General features: G+C 41.3%; 4 protein-coding genes across 4 annotated transcripts; all 4 read right to left on the bottom strand.

The window, feature by feature from the left end:
* Positions 1-4858: 4858 nt before the first annotated feature.
* LOC128440494 (odorant receptor 131-2-like) lies at positions 4859-5731 on the bottom strand. Its single transcript, XM_053423218.1, has one exon. The coding sequence runs from the start codon at positions 5729-5731 to the stop codon at positions 4859-4861; it is 873 nt and encodes a 290-aa protein (XP_053279193.1).
* Positions 5732-9646: 3915 nt separating this feature from the next.
* Positions 9647-10240, bottom strand: LOC128440493 (odorant receptor 131-2-like). Its single transcript, XM_053423216.1, has one exon. It carries the CDS (start codon positions 10238-10240, stop codon positions 9647-9649), a length of 594 nt encoding a protein of 197 aa, XP_053279191.1.
* A 1147-nt stretch (positions 10241-11387) lies between these two features.
* Positions 11388-12290, bottom strand: LOC128440492 (odorant receptor 131-2-like). Its single transcript, XM_053423215.1, has one exon. It carries the CDS (start codon positions 12288-12290, stop codon positions 11388-11390), a length of 903 nt encoding a protein of 300 aa, XP_053279190.1.
* A 3239-nt stretch (positions 12291-15529) lies between these two features.
* On the bottom strand, positions 15530-16402 carry LOC128440491 (odorant receptor 131-2-like). The gene has a single exon (XM_053423214.1). The coding sequence runs from the start codon at positions 16400-16402 to the stop codon at positions 15530-15532; it is 873 nt and encodes a 290-aa protein (XP_053279189.1).
* Between the last annotated feature and the right edge of the window lie 1113 nt (positions 16403-17515).

Raw genomic sequence — 17515 nt, 5'->3', positions numbered from 1 at the left:
CATTTTGATTTAGAGAGATATAATCATCAATTTTAGTTGTAATAAATTTGGTGAACTTATCATCTGAAAGAAGTAATGTATTGAACCTCCAAGGTGTTGAGTACCGGGGTTGTGAGGAGAACTGAATATCTAATGAAAGAGGGGCGTGGTCAGAAATAACAATAGGATGATAATTAACAGCCAGTACTTTGGAAATTAGTTTAGCATCAATAAAATAATAATCAATCCGAGAGAAAGATTGATGCATCTGAGAAAAGAAGGAATATTCCTTATTACGAGGGTTATAAAATCTCCAAGGATCAGTGCAACCGTTCTTGGACACAAAATCTGAAAGTGACCTCGACATTGAAGAAGGGGTCAGAGTTCGTGGGTTGGAGCGGTCTAGGTTGGGATCAATTACACAGTTCATGTCCCCGCCAATTATAAGGAGGCTGTTGTTCAATGAGGGAAGACGTTCAAATAGCTTATTCATAAAGTGTGGATCATCGAAATTGGGGGCATATATGTTAACTAATAAAATGGGAATATGGAATAGCGTACCTGCAACAATTAAGTATCTGCCGTTTTTGTCTGATATCACCTTAGAAGCTGAAAACTGAATTGACTTACTAATTAAAATAGCAACCCCTCTGGCCTTAGAGTTGAAATTAGAGTGAAACACCTCAGAAACCCAGGGACATTTAAGTCTGACCTGATCTTTAGTGCGCATGTGGGTTTCCTGCAGAAACACTAAGTCCGCTTTAAGACGTTTCAAATGAGCAAATATCCTTGATCTCTTAATTGGACTCCCCATGCCTTTAATATTCCAGCTCAATAATCTCATTGAGGACCCAGTGAGTGGAACATCAGAAGTATTAGTATTGGTGGCCATATGTTAAATCCTTAGAGATAGAAATAGACTGAATGCGGATCCCCAAGGAAGGAAGAAGAAAAAGGAAGAAGAAGAAGAAAAAACAAAACAATAAGCAAAACAAAACAAAAAAGAGAAAAACAAAAAACAAAAAAAAACACATTGAACCACCCCCCCTCCCCCCAATTGCACTTACAACGTCCCCATCCCCAAACGATGGAGAACCCAGTGCTAACTCTACAAGGAGTCAGATCCCTAAAACGAACACTTTCGGCTTTTTGCATAACTAACAAGCTTCGGGTTCAGCTCCTGCAAGCCTAGCAACATTTGACATGAAGGTACAACCAATCAAGACCAAGTTAAACTGAAAACCACATACTGTGTGTTAATGAAAATAAGAGGAAACAGATTATCTGAAAAGAGTAATAAATGTCAATATTAACTGTCACTGCTTCCTCAACGGTGTGCATCACTTCTCGGTTCTCTTACTTGTTGAGCGAACTGATGAATGCGCTGGCCTCCTCTGCTGAATCGAACCTCCTCTCCGCACCGTTGTGAGTGACCCGGAGGCGCGCCGGGTATAGCAGACCATAGCGGATCCCCGGTATTTCACGGAGCCGGCGACGGACATCATTGAATGCGGCTCGGGCACGAGCCGTCTTCGGGGTATGGTCGGGAAAGACAGAGAAACTCAGCTCTCCGATCTTGATCCGTTGCTGGGTCCTGGCTCGGCGCAATATGTCCACACACTCTGTATGATAGTGTAGACGAGCGATTATGGGGCGAGGGCGCTCTCCGGGCTTCGGCTTCGGCTGGAGAGTACGATGTGCGCGGTCCACGAGAGGCTCCTTCTCCAGGTTAAACGCCTCCTTGAGCAGAGAGGAAACATCTACAGCAGCAGAAAAGGTGGAAAAATCTTCGGGAATTCCCACTAATCGTATGTTATTGCGCCGCGATCTCGCCTCCAAATCCTCGCATTTATTGTCCAGTTTTATCAGCTCAGTTGACAGATGCTCCACTTTCTGTATGGTAGTAATGTCATCGGTGCAGGAGGAGAGCGATGTTTCCATTTCACCTACGGTATTCTTCAGTACGCACCTCAGACTGGATGTTTGTAATGCTGCTGGATAACTCAGACTTCACTGCCTGTAGCTCAGTCTTGATGCTTGACAAGGTCTCGGTCAAAGCAGCTTGAAGCTCAGTTTTGAAAATAGCCGCCATCTCAACACGGAGTGAAGAGAGGAGTTCGGCCTTGAAATCGTGTGGCGGAGCCTCACCGGCAGCTTCGACCAGGCAGGTGGAGGAGTCACTACGAGGCGGGGATGCAGTGTGTGCAGCAGGCCGCGGCAGTTGTACAGGTGGCTTGGCTTTTGGAGGCATTTTGGTCGGCAAAAAGACGGCTGAAATTCAGAATATGAACGTGGGAAAAATACACACCGAAGAAAGATGCAGCAGGTGTACCTAAAATAGGATTTTTTAAAAGTTGTTGCAGGAGCTCAGAGAAACACGTGCTACTCCATTAGTCGCAACACCGGAAGTCGACAAACATGTTCTATTGTAAATAATAAATATCTTAATAAATAAGATAAATAATCAAACGTGAGTAGTCTGACTGAAATGGAGCGAAGCCAGCGAGCTAGTTCTGGCAGGCAAATCGAGCTGCGCTGCTTCAGTCATGTGCCATACATCAGGTGACATAAATCATGTGACATATCAGGTGACATACTTCACTTGCCACAACCAGCCACAGCACTCATCCACTGCATTAGGCGGTCTATTTAAGCAGAGGGAAATCCCATCTGTCCAACCATACCCGAGCGTCTTGACCCCATGGTATTCATCCAATTCCTACAGAGCAGTGAATAGATCAAGAACCAATAACCTTATCATGTGTCAATGCTGCTACAATAGGAAATCTATGAATCCTCAATGATGACAGGTAAGACTGTCATTTACCTTGGCTTTATATTTCCTTATTACTGAATTGTTGTCAAGGTGAGTCAGAGTATACGATAACGGAAGCAGTCTAATAGGAAATCTGACAAGGACGCTCATTTAATCCTCTACATGACCTTATCCTCTCTAGTCTTAGAAGAACACATGTTCACAACAAGTCTGATAGATCTTGTCAAGACTTCTGAATTATCATTGCTAAGAATAAATACTGCTTTCTGTTCTTTCTTCTCTATGATCAAACGCTTGCATCCCTCTTCAACCCATCTGACGACACCCTTGCCTACCAACAATGGTTGAAAATGCATGACGAGATCTCCTCAAAGCTTCGCCATCCCTGCCAGAGCTGAGGCCTAACACCTGGATGCTGTCCCCGCACTCCCTAAGATGTGGCACCGCTATGACTGCAACACTCCATCATCAATGCTACTCATGCTATGTTGGACACCACAAGAAGGAATATTGACTCTCAAACATCATCTGCAGCCTTGATGTTTTAATATGTAATCTCCGCTGCACAAATCCTTTGTTGCATGTCAGATCTCGGGATCCATCACGTCTTCGTGTCCGGGTATAGTCACAGGCATGTTTCGGCGCGCCTTCATCCCCTCAAATGGTGACGATACAATGCAAACGATGCCAAGGGATTCATTGCACCCTTGCCGTGGCATACATCTGTTCCTGTCCATCCTGGGAGAGGGATCCCTCACATGTGGCTCTCTCTGAGGTTTCTACATTTTCCCCTGTTTATGGGGGTTTTTTGGTAGTTTTTCCTTACTCTTGTCGAGGGTTAAGGACAGGATGTCGCATTTGTTAAGCCCGATGAAACGAATCATGTTTTGAATATTGGCGATACAAACAAAACATGTGAGTGAATAATTTCTATGTGCTTTGCAGACTGATTCTTTTATTGCATTTCAGGTGGTTTGCTGGGCTTAAAGGTGAAATTCCGATGCATATGTTGCCATGTGCCAAGTTCACTATATTCCCGTATATGGAACTTCACCAGGAAGTATATTCCCCCGCAGAGAATTTGGCTACATCGAATTTGGCTACCACCACGGCGGTGAATGGCTCACATAACAGGTTCACTAGTTAGCATATTCTCCTGCAGGCTAATGCCCCTACGGAGAATGGCCACACCGCTGCGGTGAATGGCGTACACATAGCAGATACCGATCCATACGTCAGGCTCCGACTATGTGCAGTGTTGGGGGGTTACAAGTATTTGCTCATCACTCCCATCATTACTGTGTAATCATATGGGGGAGTGATTAAGTTGGAGCCTAGACGCCAAACACTAAATCTGTTGTAATAAATATATTACATGATCAAACGTGAGTTGTCTGACAGAAATATGGCGACGCCTGCGAGCTAGTTCTGGCAGGCAACTCGAGCGGCGCTGCGCCAATCAGGTGTCATACATAATGTGACATACATCATGTGACATACCTCAATCTCCACAACCATCTTAATACACACCCACCTTATCAGGTGGTCTATTTAACCAGAGAGACATTTCCCATCAACCCCTCTTGCTCGCACTGCTGCTGCAGTATTGCTACCTGTTGCTTCAGTCCCTCCACCACCCCAGCATCCACCTGTAGGCCCAGCATCCACCTGTAGGCTCCAACGGGGGTTACAAGTATTTGCTCATCACTCCCATCATTACTGTGTAATCATATGGGGGAGTGATTAAGTTGGAGCCTAGACGCCAAACACTAAATCTGTTGTAATAAATATATTACATGATCAAACGTGAGTTGTCTGACAGAACTACAGTTAAAGAAATTTTAATTATCCTGAAAACTTCTTACGTGCTCCTCTGTCACCATAGTTGGTGTTTGATTTAAATGTAAACTGTGCACGTTCTCTCTATGTTTGTGAACAGGCTGTGCACAAACTCAATGCTCTGCAAAAAAAATACCTGACATCACTGGGAAAACATTTCTTTATTTTAAAATAACAATATAAATCAAGCCAGAGACACAATTAAAAATCTAAAACATTTCATAATATAACATCATGACAATTTGTTAATCGATACAAATCTGATCAGTGTTTCTTACGCAAACCACAGAGAGCTAATCTTTTCAGCGTATGAAAAAAAAGTTCATCCCTGAGGCCATAAATGAGAGGAGACAGACACCTCGGAGCCAGAATAAAAGTAATGTAATTAAAGTACCTGACATTGATAAATAACATGAGATTGATTTGAAGCACAGCAGATTCTATGAAAGGACACCACAGCTGGATGAGACACAGGAGCAGCTGCAAAGCGTGAAGCCCCACAGTTCTGAGTCCTCTCCATGTGGACTTTTTGTCCTCTCCTGATGCAGCTTTGGCCACTCTCATTATCTTCTCATAGGAAAACACGATTGTGATGCACATGATCAGGAAGTAAAACTGACTAATCGCTGATCTCAGGTGACCCTGCCACGTGTGGATGATGAAGATTTCCACAGAGCACGTTCTGCCCTGTGTGTGGGAGCCATAGGAGGCCGATGCAAAGAAGATGGAGAGAAAAACAATGCAGGGCAGAGAGCTGAGGCTGTGGATGATGAGGATGCCGTGCAGAGTGCTGCGTGGGGAGCACAGCTCTGCATGACGCAGCGGCAGGCAAATGGCCACGTAGCGCTCCAGGGTCATCGCCGTCAGAGTGACCGGTGTCACAAACATGTACAGCGACGAAATGATATATATAATAAGGCACAACCACATTTGTATCGTATAGCGATAGAAACTCAAAATGAGTAGGATGTCAGACAGGAATAAAAAAAGACAGTCAGACATTAGTGTGACAGCAAATAAGACGTAGCGCATGGTGGTGTAGAAAAGCTCCTTGGGGAAAAAGGTTGTAATTTGCAGAAGGTTAATGCAGAGAAAAAGGATGACGAAGATCTGAATCAACATGATCTCATCATTCATCCTGTACTCTGTGGTGATGTTAGCAGCCATTTTTCTCTCTGCCACAACCAAATGTAAAAAGCCTTCAGACACTGCCACACTTCATTCTGATTTTAAACCAGATGCAGAACTCAACAAGGGATGATCTCACTTTGAATAAACAGGTATCAAACACAATTCACATTATTTTAGTACGTGGACAAATAATTAGAAGGAGACATAAGAGCATAAGACCCAGTTTACCAAACCATCCCTGGAGTGAAGGTGTTCAGCTGAGCTTTGTGCAGCCTTCTGAGCAGGAGCTGTGTGTGAGGGCTTTATATCGGCAACTATAACACAACGTCATATGAACGTTAAATCACCACAGAGTCAAGAGCGACAACATTCGCCAACAACACAACTCATAGGCGACAGTAGCTATAGCTACTCACTTTGTCCGTTGGAGTGATTCACTCAAAAATAAGTAATGAGTAGGATGTCAGACAAGAATAAAAAAAGACAGTCAGACATTAGTGTGACAGCAAATAAGACGTAGCGCATGGTGGTGTAGAAAAGCTCCTTGGGGAATTTTACTTCCTGGTCAGTTGAAACACGCCCAGGGGCGGTTCTGGCTAATTGGAGGCCCTGGGCAAAGAACAATTTTGAGGCCCCCCCCCCCCCCAAAAAAAAATATCTATTTTGACTATGTGCGTGTGTATGTGTGTGAGAGAGAGAGAGAAAGAGAAAGAGAAAGTGATTAAATAAGTGTGTGTGAAATGGAGACTTGTCTGTGTGAGTGTGTGTGAGAAAGGGAGACATGTGAGTGAGTGAGTTAGTGTTTGTGTCATACTAACCCAGGGGTAGTCAACCTTTAGTATCGAAAGAGCCATTTTGTCCCCTCTTCCCCCAAATTAAATCTGCCTGGAGCCAAACAAATATTTGATAACACAGGTTATAAAGTTATATATATAGTTATACAATATATATAAAAACTATAGTTTGTTGCATTTATTGAATTATAGAACGACAATAAAAAACTGTTTATCTGCTATTTTAACCTGTTACAAAAAAGGAAAACACTAAACTCTTAAGAAGAGGAGAACATAATACATGTGTAGGCCTACTTTGAATTAAATGAAACACAGAACTCTGCTTTTTTTGCTCATCTCCAGCTTGGTACTTTTCAGCAGATGCTGTGTGCTCGCTCTGGAAATGTCTTTCAACATGACATTTCTTATTGCTTGCTAATTCCTCACCACATATCAAGCATACAGGTGTATGACAATGTACGGTGGATTGTCATACACCTGCATCGTTGCATCGTTGGCAGTGAAAGCAAATGAATCTGTCCACGCAGAATTAAACTCTCTGTTTACCTCATCTTCCATCCAGTCTGCATCTGAGAGCTCTGGGCTGTTCTTGCCTTTCTTTTCACAAAACTCTTGAATCTCTGCTCTCAGGTCCCATACAGTTTTAAGCACTTTGTCCAGACTGAGCCATCTGACAGCTGTGTGGGGGCCTATGTCCCCATGTTCAGTCTCATGCTCCTCCAAAAGTGCAACAAACTGTCTGTGATTCAGCTCCTGCCCTGATAAAGTTAACTAATTTAGTTACAACATCAGTAATGATTCATTTTTAGCACTGACTTACAAAACACCTCCTGATGTATAATACACAGGGTTCATACACATTTTTAACCCATGGATTTCCATGACTTTTCCATGACTTTCAATATCTTTAAACCAACTTTCCATGACCAAACATTTTGTGAGATCTCAGTGTATACATGCAAAAGAGACTAAATTTAGTATTTAAGATAACAATGAGAATTTCAAAGCATACAGTAAACCTTGAATTACACAAATGAGTGAGACAATAGTTTGATTGACGTCTGTTGTAACACATGGCATGTACTTTTCCATTTGTAGCCAAGCATGGTTAAATCTACACTTCCCTGGCGTAGTGCATTATCTCACCTGCTTCCCCACCGAACATTTCAATTAGTATGAGATAGTATGCCTACTTATATTTTGAGCGTATTTCTTTTAAAAGCATTTGAATTAATTAAAACTCAGCGTAAATGAACGACATGAAAATATGAATATAACAAATCTCCATGACTTCTCCAAAACTTTTGGGATTTTTTTCAAGCACTTTTCCAGGACTGGAAAATAAACATTTAACAATTCCATGACTTTTCCAGGTTTTTCATGACCGATGTCCTCGATCCTTCTCGTTACGTTTCGTCCGTAAGAGTCTCTCCGTGCTTTGTCTCGTAGTGGCGGTTCAAATTGCAATCCTTAAAAACAGCGGTCTTTTCTCCACAAACTAAGCACACGGCTTTCCCATTGACTTCAGTAAATAAATACTTAGCAGTCCATGTCTCGTTAAAAACTCTATCTTTCTTCTCTTAACGTGGGCTGACATTTTTGCGGACTTTAGTAACTCAAATCTCTTCTTAACTCCGTTCGCCAACACATCATCCGCTCGCGGCATTCAGGATGTACGTCAGGTAAATGTTAAAAAAAGGCACCTTCAAAATAAAATAAATGTTGTTGTATTCTCTGCATGATGTTCACTTATTTACATGTGATTCCTAATATTCCGTTGACCTCACGCGGGCCGGTCACAGACAGCCAAAGGGCCGGATGCGGCCCGGGGGCCGTACAATGCCCAGGTCTGCTGTACAGTGTTGTGCGGGCGAGTGTCTGCGTGTGTGTCCCCAGACATCACACACACACAGGCCCCGGGGCTCCGCCCTCTCACATTCGCTCAGAGACGCAGAGTGAGATCAGAGCTCGTTCCTGTTAAGCAGCCGGTCAGTGACAAACAAGACACAGTGTTCAAAAACCAAGTTGAAAAGAAAGTACAATGAAGCCTGTCTTGCTATTGGGTTCATATTGAATGAAGGAGGACATGAGGAGTGATTTATTTGAAAAATAAAGAAAAAAATCATAAATACGACGAGGCCCCCTGGTGGCCGAGGCCCTGGGCAACTGCCCGACTTGCCCAATGGGACGCGCCGCGCCTGAACACGCCCCATAATTTTTTCCCAATGGAGCGACTCCAGACCGAACTGCCCGACCAAAAATGTTGTGGGCGGGGCTAAGTTCGTCTGGCATCCAGGCTACTCGTAGGCAACAGTAGCTTTAGTTACTCATTTTGTCCATTGGAGGGACGCACTCAAAAATAGTATACCTAAAATGGCGACTTCATGCATTTCAACTATTTCCATGTAACTTTATTCCATAAATTGAATATAAAGGTTCAGATTAAAGATACAAATTTATTGATTCCACACCAAAAGGACAAATTTACAAAAAATTAAGGTGATTGAGTATTCAAAAGTAAGTCTTCATCTATAAGTCAACAGTTGTTTCCTTACTGAATTCCTATGTATGTTAACATGTTTTGTTATATGTGTATATATAAACTAATATCTGTCAGTTTCTAAACTCAAAATAGATCAGGGGTTGAAAGCAGAGCAGGTGAGGGTCGAGTCTATACGTCACCCCAAAACACCAATATTTATAACTATATATAATTCCACACTTATTTAATTAATAGATAAGAAGTTTTGAGAGTTGTGGTTTGATAACAGAATGAAGATCTCTGTGACTTTGGCCTTCAGTCCCAATTCATGACAAGGGAAGTTAAAAGTCAAATCTGAATTTATCAACTACAGTTAAAGAAATGTCCATTTTCCTGAAAACGTTGATGTACTCCTCTGTGACAGTAGTTGGTGTTTGATTTAAATGTAAGCTGTGTACGTTCTCTCTATCTTTGTGAACAGGCTGTGCACAAACTCAATGCTCTGCAAAAAAAATACCTGACATCACTGGGAAAACATTTCTTTATTTTAAAATAACAATATAAATCAAGCCAGAGACGCAATTAAAAATCCAAAACATGTCATAATATAACATCATGACAATTTGTTAATCGATACAAATCTGATCAGTGTTTCTTACGCAAACCACAGAGAGCTAATCTCTTCAGGGCATGAAAAAAAAGTTCATCCCTGAGGCCATAAATGAGAGGAGACAGACATCTTGGAGCAAGAATAAAAGTAATGTAATTAAAGTACGTGACATTGATAAATAACATGAGATTGATTTTAAGCAAAGCAGCTTCTATGAAAGGACACCACAGCTGGATGAGACACAGGAGCAGCTGCAAAGCGTGAAGCCCCACAGTTCTGAGTCCTCTCCATGTGGACTTTTTGTCCTCTGCTGATGCAGCTTTGGCCACTCTCATTATCTTCACATAGGAAAACATGATTGTGATGCACATGATCAGGAAGTAAAACTGATTAATGGCTGATCTCAGGTGACCCTGCCATGTGTGGATGATGATGATTTCCACAGAGCACATTCTGCCCTGTGTGTAGGAGCCATAGGAGGCCGATGCAAAGAAGATGGAGAGAACAACGATGCAGGGCAGAGAGCTGAGGCTGTGGATGGTGAGGATGCCGTGCAGAGTGCTGCGTGGGGAGCACAGCTCTGCATGACGCAGCGGCAGGCAAATGGCCACGTATCGCTCCAGGGTCATCGCTGTCAGAGTGACCGGTGTCACAAACATGTACAGCGACGAAATTATATACATAATAAGGCACAACCACATTTGTATCGTATAGCGATAGAAACTCAAAATGAGTAGGATGTCAGACAGGAATAAAAAAAGACAGTCAGACATTAGTGTGACAGCAAATAAGACGTAGCGCATGGTGGTGTAGAAAAGCTCCTTGGGGTATTTTACTTCCTGGTCAGTTGAAACACGCCCCATAATTTTTTCCCAATGGAGCGACTCCAGACCGAACTGCCCGACCAAAAATGTTGTGGGCGGGGCTAAGTTCGTCTGGCATCCAGGCTACTCGTAGGCAACAGTAGCTTTAGTTACTCATTTTGTCCATTGGAGGGACGCACTCAAAAATAGTATACCTAAAATGGCGACTTCATGCTTTTCAACTATTTCCATGTAACTTTATTCCATAAGTTGAATATAAAGGTTCAAATTAAAGATACAAATTTATTGATCCCACACCAAAAGGACAAATTTACAAAAAATAAGGTGATTGAGTATTCAAAAGTAAGTCTTAATCTATTGTTCAACAGTTTTTTCCTTATTGAATTCCTATGTATGTTCACATGTTTTGTTATATGTGTATATATAAACTAATATCTGTCAGTTTGTAAACTTAAAAGAGATCAGGGGTTGAAAGAAGAGCAGGTGAGGGTCGAGTCTATATATCAACCCCAAAACACCAATATTTATAACTTTATATAATTCCACACTTATTTAATTGACAGATAAGACGTTTTGAGAGTTATTGTTTGATATCAGAATGAAGATCTCTGTGACTTTGGCTTTCACTCCCAATACATGACAGGGGAAATTAAAAGTCAAATCTGAATTTATCAACTAAAGTTAAAGAAATGTCAATTTTCCTGAAAACTTTTGATGTGCTCCTCTGTCACCGTAGTTGGTGTTTGATTTAAATGTAAACTGTGCAAGTTCTCTCTATGTTTGTGAACAGGCTGTTCACAAACTCAATGCTCTGCAAAGCACATACCTGACATCAATGGAAAACATTCCTTTATTTTAACATAGCAATATAAATCAAGCCAGAGACACAATTAAAAACATAAACATGTCATAATATAACATCATGACAATTTGTTAATCGATACAAATCTGATCAGTGTTTCTTACGCAAACCACAGAGAGCTAATCTCTTCAGGGCATGAAAAAAAAGTTCATCCCTGAGGCCATAAATGAGAGGAGACAGACATCTTGGAGCAAGAATAAAAGTAATGTAATTAAAGTACCTGACATTGATAAATACCATGATATTAATTTTAAGCAAAGCAGCTTCTATGAAAGGACACCACAGCTGGATGAGACACAGGAGCAGCTGCAAAGCGTGAAGCCCCACAGTTCTGAGTCCTCTCCATGTGGACATTTTGTCCTCTCCTGATGCAGCTTTGGCCGCTCTCATTATCTTCACATAGGAAAACACGATTGTGATGCACATGATCAGGAAGTAAAACTGATTAATGGCTGATCTCAGGTGACCCTGCCACATGTGGATGATGAAGATTTCCACAGAGCACGTTCTGCCCTGAGTGTAGGAGGCAGAGGAGGCGGATGCAAAGAACATGGAGAGAACAACGATGCAGGGCAGAGAGCTGAGGCTGTGGATGATGAGGAAGCCGTGCAGAGTGCTGCGTGGGGAGCACAGCTCTGCATGACGCAGCGGCAGGCAAATGGCCACGTAGCGCTCCAGGGTCATCGCTGTCAGAGTGACCGGCGTCACAAACATGTACAGCGACGAAATTATATAAATAATAAGGCACAACCACATTTGTATCATAAAGCGATAGTAACTCAAGATGAGCAGGATGTCAGTCACGAATAAAAACAGACAGTCGGACATTAGTGTGACAGCAAATAAGACGTAGCGCATGGTGGTGTAGAAAACCTCCTTGGAGAAAAAGGTCGTAATTAGCAGAAGGTTAATGCAGAGAAAAAGAACGACAAAGACCTGAATCAACATGATCTTTTCATTCAGCTTGTATTCTGTGGTGATGTTAGCAGCCATTTTTCTCTCTGTCACAACCAAATGTAAAAAGCCTTCAGACACTACCACACTTCATTCTGATTTTAAACCAGATGCAGAACTCAAGAACAGATGCTCAAATTATCTCTCTTTGAATCAACAGGTATCAAACACAACACACATTATTTTAGTACAACGCGCATTGACAAATAATTAGAAGGAGATATAAGAGCACAAGACCCAGTTTACCAAACCATTCCTGGAGTGAAGGTGTTCAGCTGAGCTCTGGGCAGCCTTCTGAGCAGGAGCTGTGTGTGAGGGCTTTATATCGGCAACTATAACACAACGTCATATGAACGTTAACTCACCACAGAGTCACGAGCGACAACATTAACCAACAACACACCTCATAGGCGACAGTAGCTATAGTTACTCATTTTGTCCGTTGGAGGGATTCACACTCAAAACATAATTCAGTAATGGCGAATTCATGTGTTTCAACTATTTACATGTGTCTTCATTAAATAAGTTGAATATAAAGGTTCACATTTAAGATAATACTTGTTTGATCCTACACCAGTAGCGCTGCAACATGAGCATCTCTTCCATCAAACATTGAATTCTTGTTGGTGCAGGTCTTCAGTTGGAACCCGGTGTAACAGGCAATAGTATAACCCCAGTCCGGACTATACCTGTGGTTAAAGGGGCCTAGGCTAGATTATACCCTGGGTATATTATGGCCTAGGCCAGTTCATACTCCGGGGTATAAATTGGCCTTGGCCAATTCATACCCCTCAGGTCAGATTATATCCCCATAATATAAGTAGTGTTCAGTGATATACACAAGAATTACTTAATTTTTCAACACTTTATTGGGGACTCAGCTTTGTCGGGTAAGTTAAGTGAGAAAGCTAACTGACTTAAATCTTAAAACTCTAAAACATAGACTTGTATTACTTCAACCAGAAAAAATATTAGACTTCTTCTATTAGTTACTTGCTAATTTACCGAGCATGAATTACAGGGTTGTGCACTCTCAGGTGCCTCTTGAGGTTTGTTGTGTTCTTCCAACTCTTTTGAAGCCACACGATTTCTCTCCCGTTATTGCAGTGCGATGTGTTTTATTTTCTGTCAAGTTATAATAAAATGGTGTCTAGATATCTATTATTTTTCTTCCAGTACCAGAGTCCATAGTGCTTGAACTTCAGCCATCATCTAACGTTTGTTAAGACATCTCTTGCATGCCTGGGCATCTCAGGGAGTGGAGGAGGGATACAGAACCGGGCAACATTCAACAAATTATATTAAGAATGTACTGCACTAGGTGCATGCAAATTTGGAAAAAAACTAAACAAAAAAACGAATACAAATTAATCGGTCCGTTCGACCCACACTCTACCCAAATCCCATCATTGCGCTAGCATGTTCTGACAACCCACTACCTCTTTCGATTTTGTGCAACTTTTACCCTTATGTCAAATATATTTTTTTGATGTCAAAATATTAGTTCGAGAAATAGAAGGGGCGCAAAAAGGTCGCAATTTTTTTTTTCTCTTTTTCCTAGGGGCAGTTTTTTGCGCCCCCTCTCTAGGTGGCGCTGTAGGCTACCACTTTTGTTGCCTATAGGAAAGACCAGCCCTGCCTGGAGCGGTATAGTCTGACCTAGGCTATTTTACACCCCCGGGTATAGTTTGGCCTAGGACAGTTTATCCCCGGTGTATTCTCTGGCCTGGGCCGAAGTATAATCTGGGCGGGGGTTAATTTGGCCTGTTACACCGGGATTGAAAATTGAGGTGATTGATGTAATAATTCTATGTAGCATCAAAACAAACAACCCCTTTGTCACATTGTTACTTTTTTCACATTCTCATTTGATACATTTATATACATATTGGTTATCGCCTGTAATTTATTGCCACACTGAGCTTTGGTAAATGCACAGATCTGATGTCCTCTTGTTTTCACAGATTTAACACTGCACTGACACTTTCATTATCTTAGCGTAGGACAACACAATGGTGATGCTCATGATCAGGAAGTAAGGTTAACCAATGGCAGACCTGAGATGACCCCGCCACATGTGAAAGATAAACAGCCACTCAGAAGAAACCCTGTGTTGTTTGTAGAAGCTCAGAGATGCTGATGTTGACGGTGAGAGAATAAAGCAGAGCACAGAGCTGAGGCCTTGAATGAGGAGGAGGATGTGATGGTGATGAAGAGTAATATGTGTGACCAGAGTGTACACAGATGACAACATGTAGAAAATTATACACAACCAGATTTGTGAATAGCAAAATGTTGATGGAGGAAAAGTGCGATGAAACCCTGAACTAAAATGAGTCTGTAATTAAACCATACAAGCAGCATCTCTGGTTACAGACAGTTCAACCACTTTTCTCTCACAGGCCACCTTAGCTCTCATAGACGCCATCACTGAGTATGTAAAACTAAGTCTACAGCCTTTTGGTCAACAGTTTTATCCTTATTGAATTCCTATGTGTGTTAACATGTTTTGTTATACGTGTATATATAAACTAATATCTGTCAGTTTCTAAACGTAAAAAAGTTCAGGGGTTGAAAGCAGAGCAGGTGAGGGTGGAGTCTATACGTCAGCCCCGAAAAACACAAATATTTATAACTATATAAAATTCCACACTTATTTAATTGATAGATAAGCAGTTTTGAGAGTTGTGGTTTGATTTCAGAATAAAGACCTCTGTGACTGTGGTTTTCATGCCCAATAAATGACAGGGGAAATTCAGAGAAAAGTCTGAATTTATCAACTACAGTTCAAAAATAGTTAATGCTCTGCAAAGAAAATACCTGACATCGATGGGAAAAATGACTAAAGACGAGGAGGATTCAATCTGGCAGGTGATCATCGGCCAGCGGGCAGAGGCTAGTTCGTATATGATGTTCTCTCTGTTGAAAAGGTTTTCTAAACATGTCTGTTTTTCAGGTAATTTATAGATAGTCACTCTGTAAATATCACAGCAGGCCTGTTTGACGTTTTTAGAATTCTCTCTGTAATGTCAGGTTAATGACAGACAGGATTAATGCAAGCTGAGTTTAATACAATGTTTGCAAATATTGTCAGCAAAAATACAAGTAGTTGGATGGATGTTAATCAATCAACATTTACATTTTACTATTCAACTGAATATTTCAATTACATTTTTTTATTATAAATAACAATATCAATCAAGCCAGAGACGCAATTAAGTAACAAAAACATTTAATAATATAACATCATGACAATTTGTTAACCCATACAAATCTGATCAGTGTTTCTTACGCAAACCACAGAGAGCTAATCTTTTCAGGGCATTAAAAAACATTTCATCCCTGAGGCCATAAATGAGAGGAGACAGACATCTTGGAGCAAGAATAAAAGTAATGTAATTAAAGTACCTGACATTGATAAATAACATGAGATTGATTTGAAGCACAGCAGCTTCTATGAAAGGACACCACAGCTGGATGAGACACAGGAGCAGCTGAAAAGCGTGAAGCCCCACAGTTCTGAGTCCTCTCCATGTCGACTGTTTGTCCTCTGCTGATGCAGCTTTGGCCACTCTCATTATCTTAACGTAAGAAAACAGGATTGTGATGCACATGATCAGGAAGTAAAACTGATTAATGGCTGATCTGAGGTGACCCTGCCACGTGTGGATGATGAAGATTCCCACAGTGCACGTTCTGCCCTGTGTGTCGGAGCCATAGGAGGCTGATGCAAAGAAGATGGAGAGAAAAACAATGCAGGGCAGAGAGCTGAGGCTGTGGATGATGAGGATGCCGTGCAGAGTGCTGCGTGGGGAGCACAGCTCTGCGTGACGCAGCGGCAGGCAAATGGCCACGTAGCGCTCCAGGGTCATCGCCGTCAGAGTGACCGGTGTCACAAACATGTACAGCGACGAAATGATATAAATAATAAGGCACAACCACATTTGTATCGTATAGCGATATAAATTCAGAATGAACAGGATGTCAGACAGGAATAAAAACAGACAGTCAGACATTAGTGTGACAGCAAATAAGACGTAGCGCATGGAGGTGTAGAAAAGCTCCTTGGAGAAAAAGGTTGTAATTAGCAGAAGGTTAATGCAGAGAAAGAGGACGACAAAGACCTGAATCAACATGATCTCATCATTCATCTTGTACTCTGTGGTGATGTTAGCAGCCATTTTTCTCTCTGTCACAACCAAATGTAAAAAGCCTTCAGACACTGCCACACTTCATTCAGCTCTAAAACCAGATGCAAAACTCAACAAGGGATGATCTCACTTTGAATCAACAGGTATCAAACACAATTCACATTATTTTAGTACATCGTGCATGGAGAAATATTTAGAAGGAGACATAAGAGCACAAGACCCAGTTTACCAAACAATCCCTGGAGTGAAGGTGTTCAGCTGAGCTCTGTGCAGCCTTCTGAGCAGATGCTGTGTGTGAGGGCTTTATATCGGCAACTATAACACAACGTCATATGAACGTTAAATCACCACAGAGTCACGAGCGACAACATTCGCCAACAACACACCTCGTAGGCGACAGTAGCTTTAGTTACTCATTTTGTCCATTGGAGGGACGCAATCAAAAATAGTATACCTAAAATGGCGACTTCATGCTTTTCAACTATTTCCATGTAACTTTATTCCACAAGTTGAATATAAAGGTTCAAATTAAAGATACAAATTTATTGATCCCACACCAAAAGGACAAATTTACAAAAAATAAGGTGATTGAGTATTCAAAAGTAAGTCTTAATCTATTGTTCAACAGTTTTTTCCTTATTGAATTCCTATGTATGTTCACATGTTTTGTTATATGTGTATATATAAACTAATATCTGTCAGTTTCTAAACTTAAAAGAGATCAGGGGTTGAAAGCAGAGCAGGTGAGGGTCGAGTCTATATATCAACCCCAAAACACCAATATATATAACTTTATATAATTCCACACTTATTTAATTGACAGATAAGACGTTTTGAGAGTTATTGTTTGATATCAGAATGAAGATCTCTGTGACTTTGGCTTTCACTCCCAATACACGACAAGGGAAATTAAAAGTCAAATCTGAATTTATCAACTAAATTTAAAGAAATGTCAATTTTCCTGAAAACTTTTGATGTGCTCCTCTGTCACCATAGTTGGTGTTTGATTTAAATGTAAACTGTGCAAGTTCTCTCTATGTTTGTGAACAGGCTGTTCACAACCTCAATGCTCTGCAAAGCAAATACCTGACATCAACCAAAAACATTCCTTTA

This window comes from Pleuronectes platessa, chromosome 5 (assembly GCF_947347685.1).
Source record: "Pleuronectes platessa chromosome 5, fPlePla1.1, whole genome shotgun sequence".
Taxonomy (NCBI): Eukaryota; Metazoa; Chordata; class Actinopteri; order Pleuronectiformes; family Pleuronectidae; genus Pleuronectes; species Pleuronectes platessa.
This window is presented reverse-complemented; position numbering and strand designations above follow the sequence as displayed.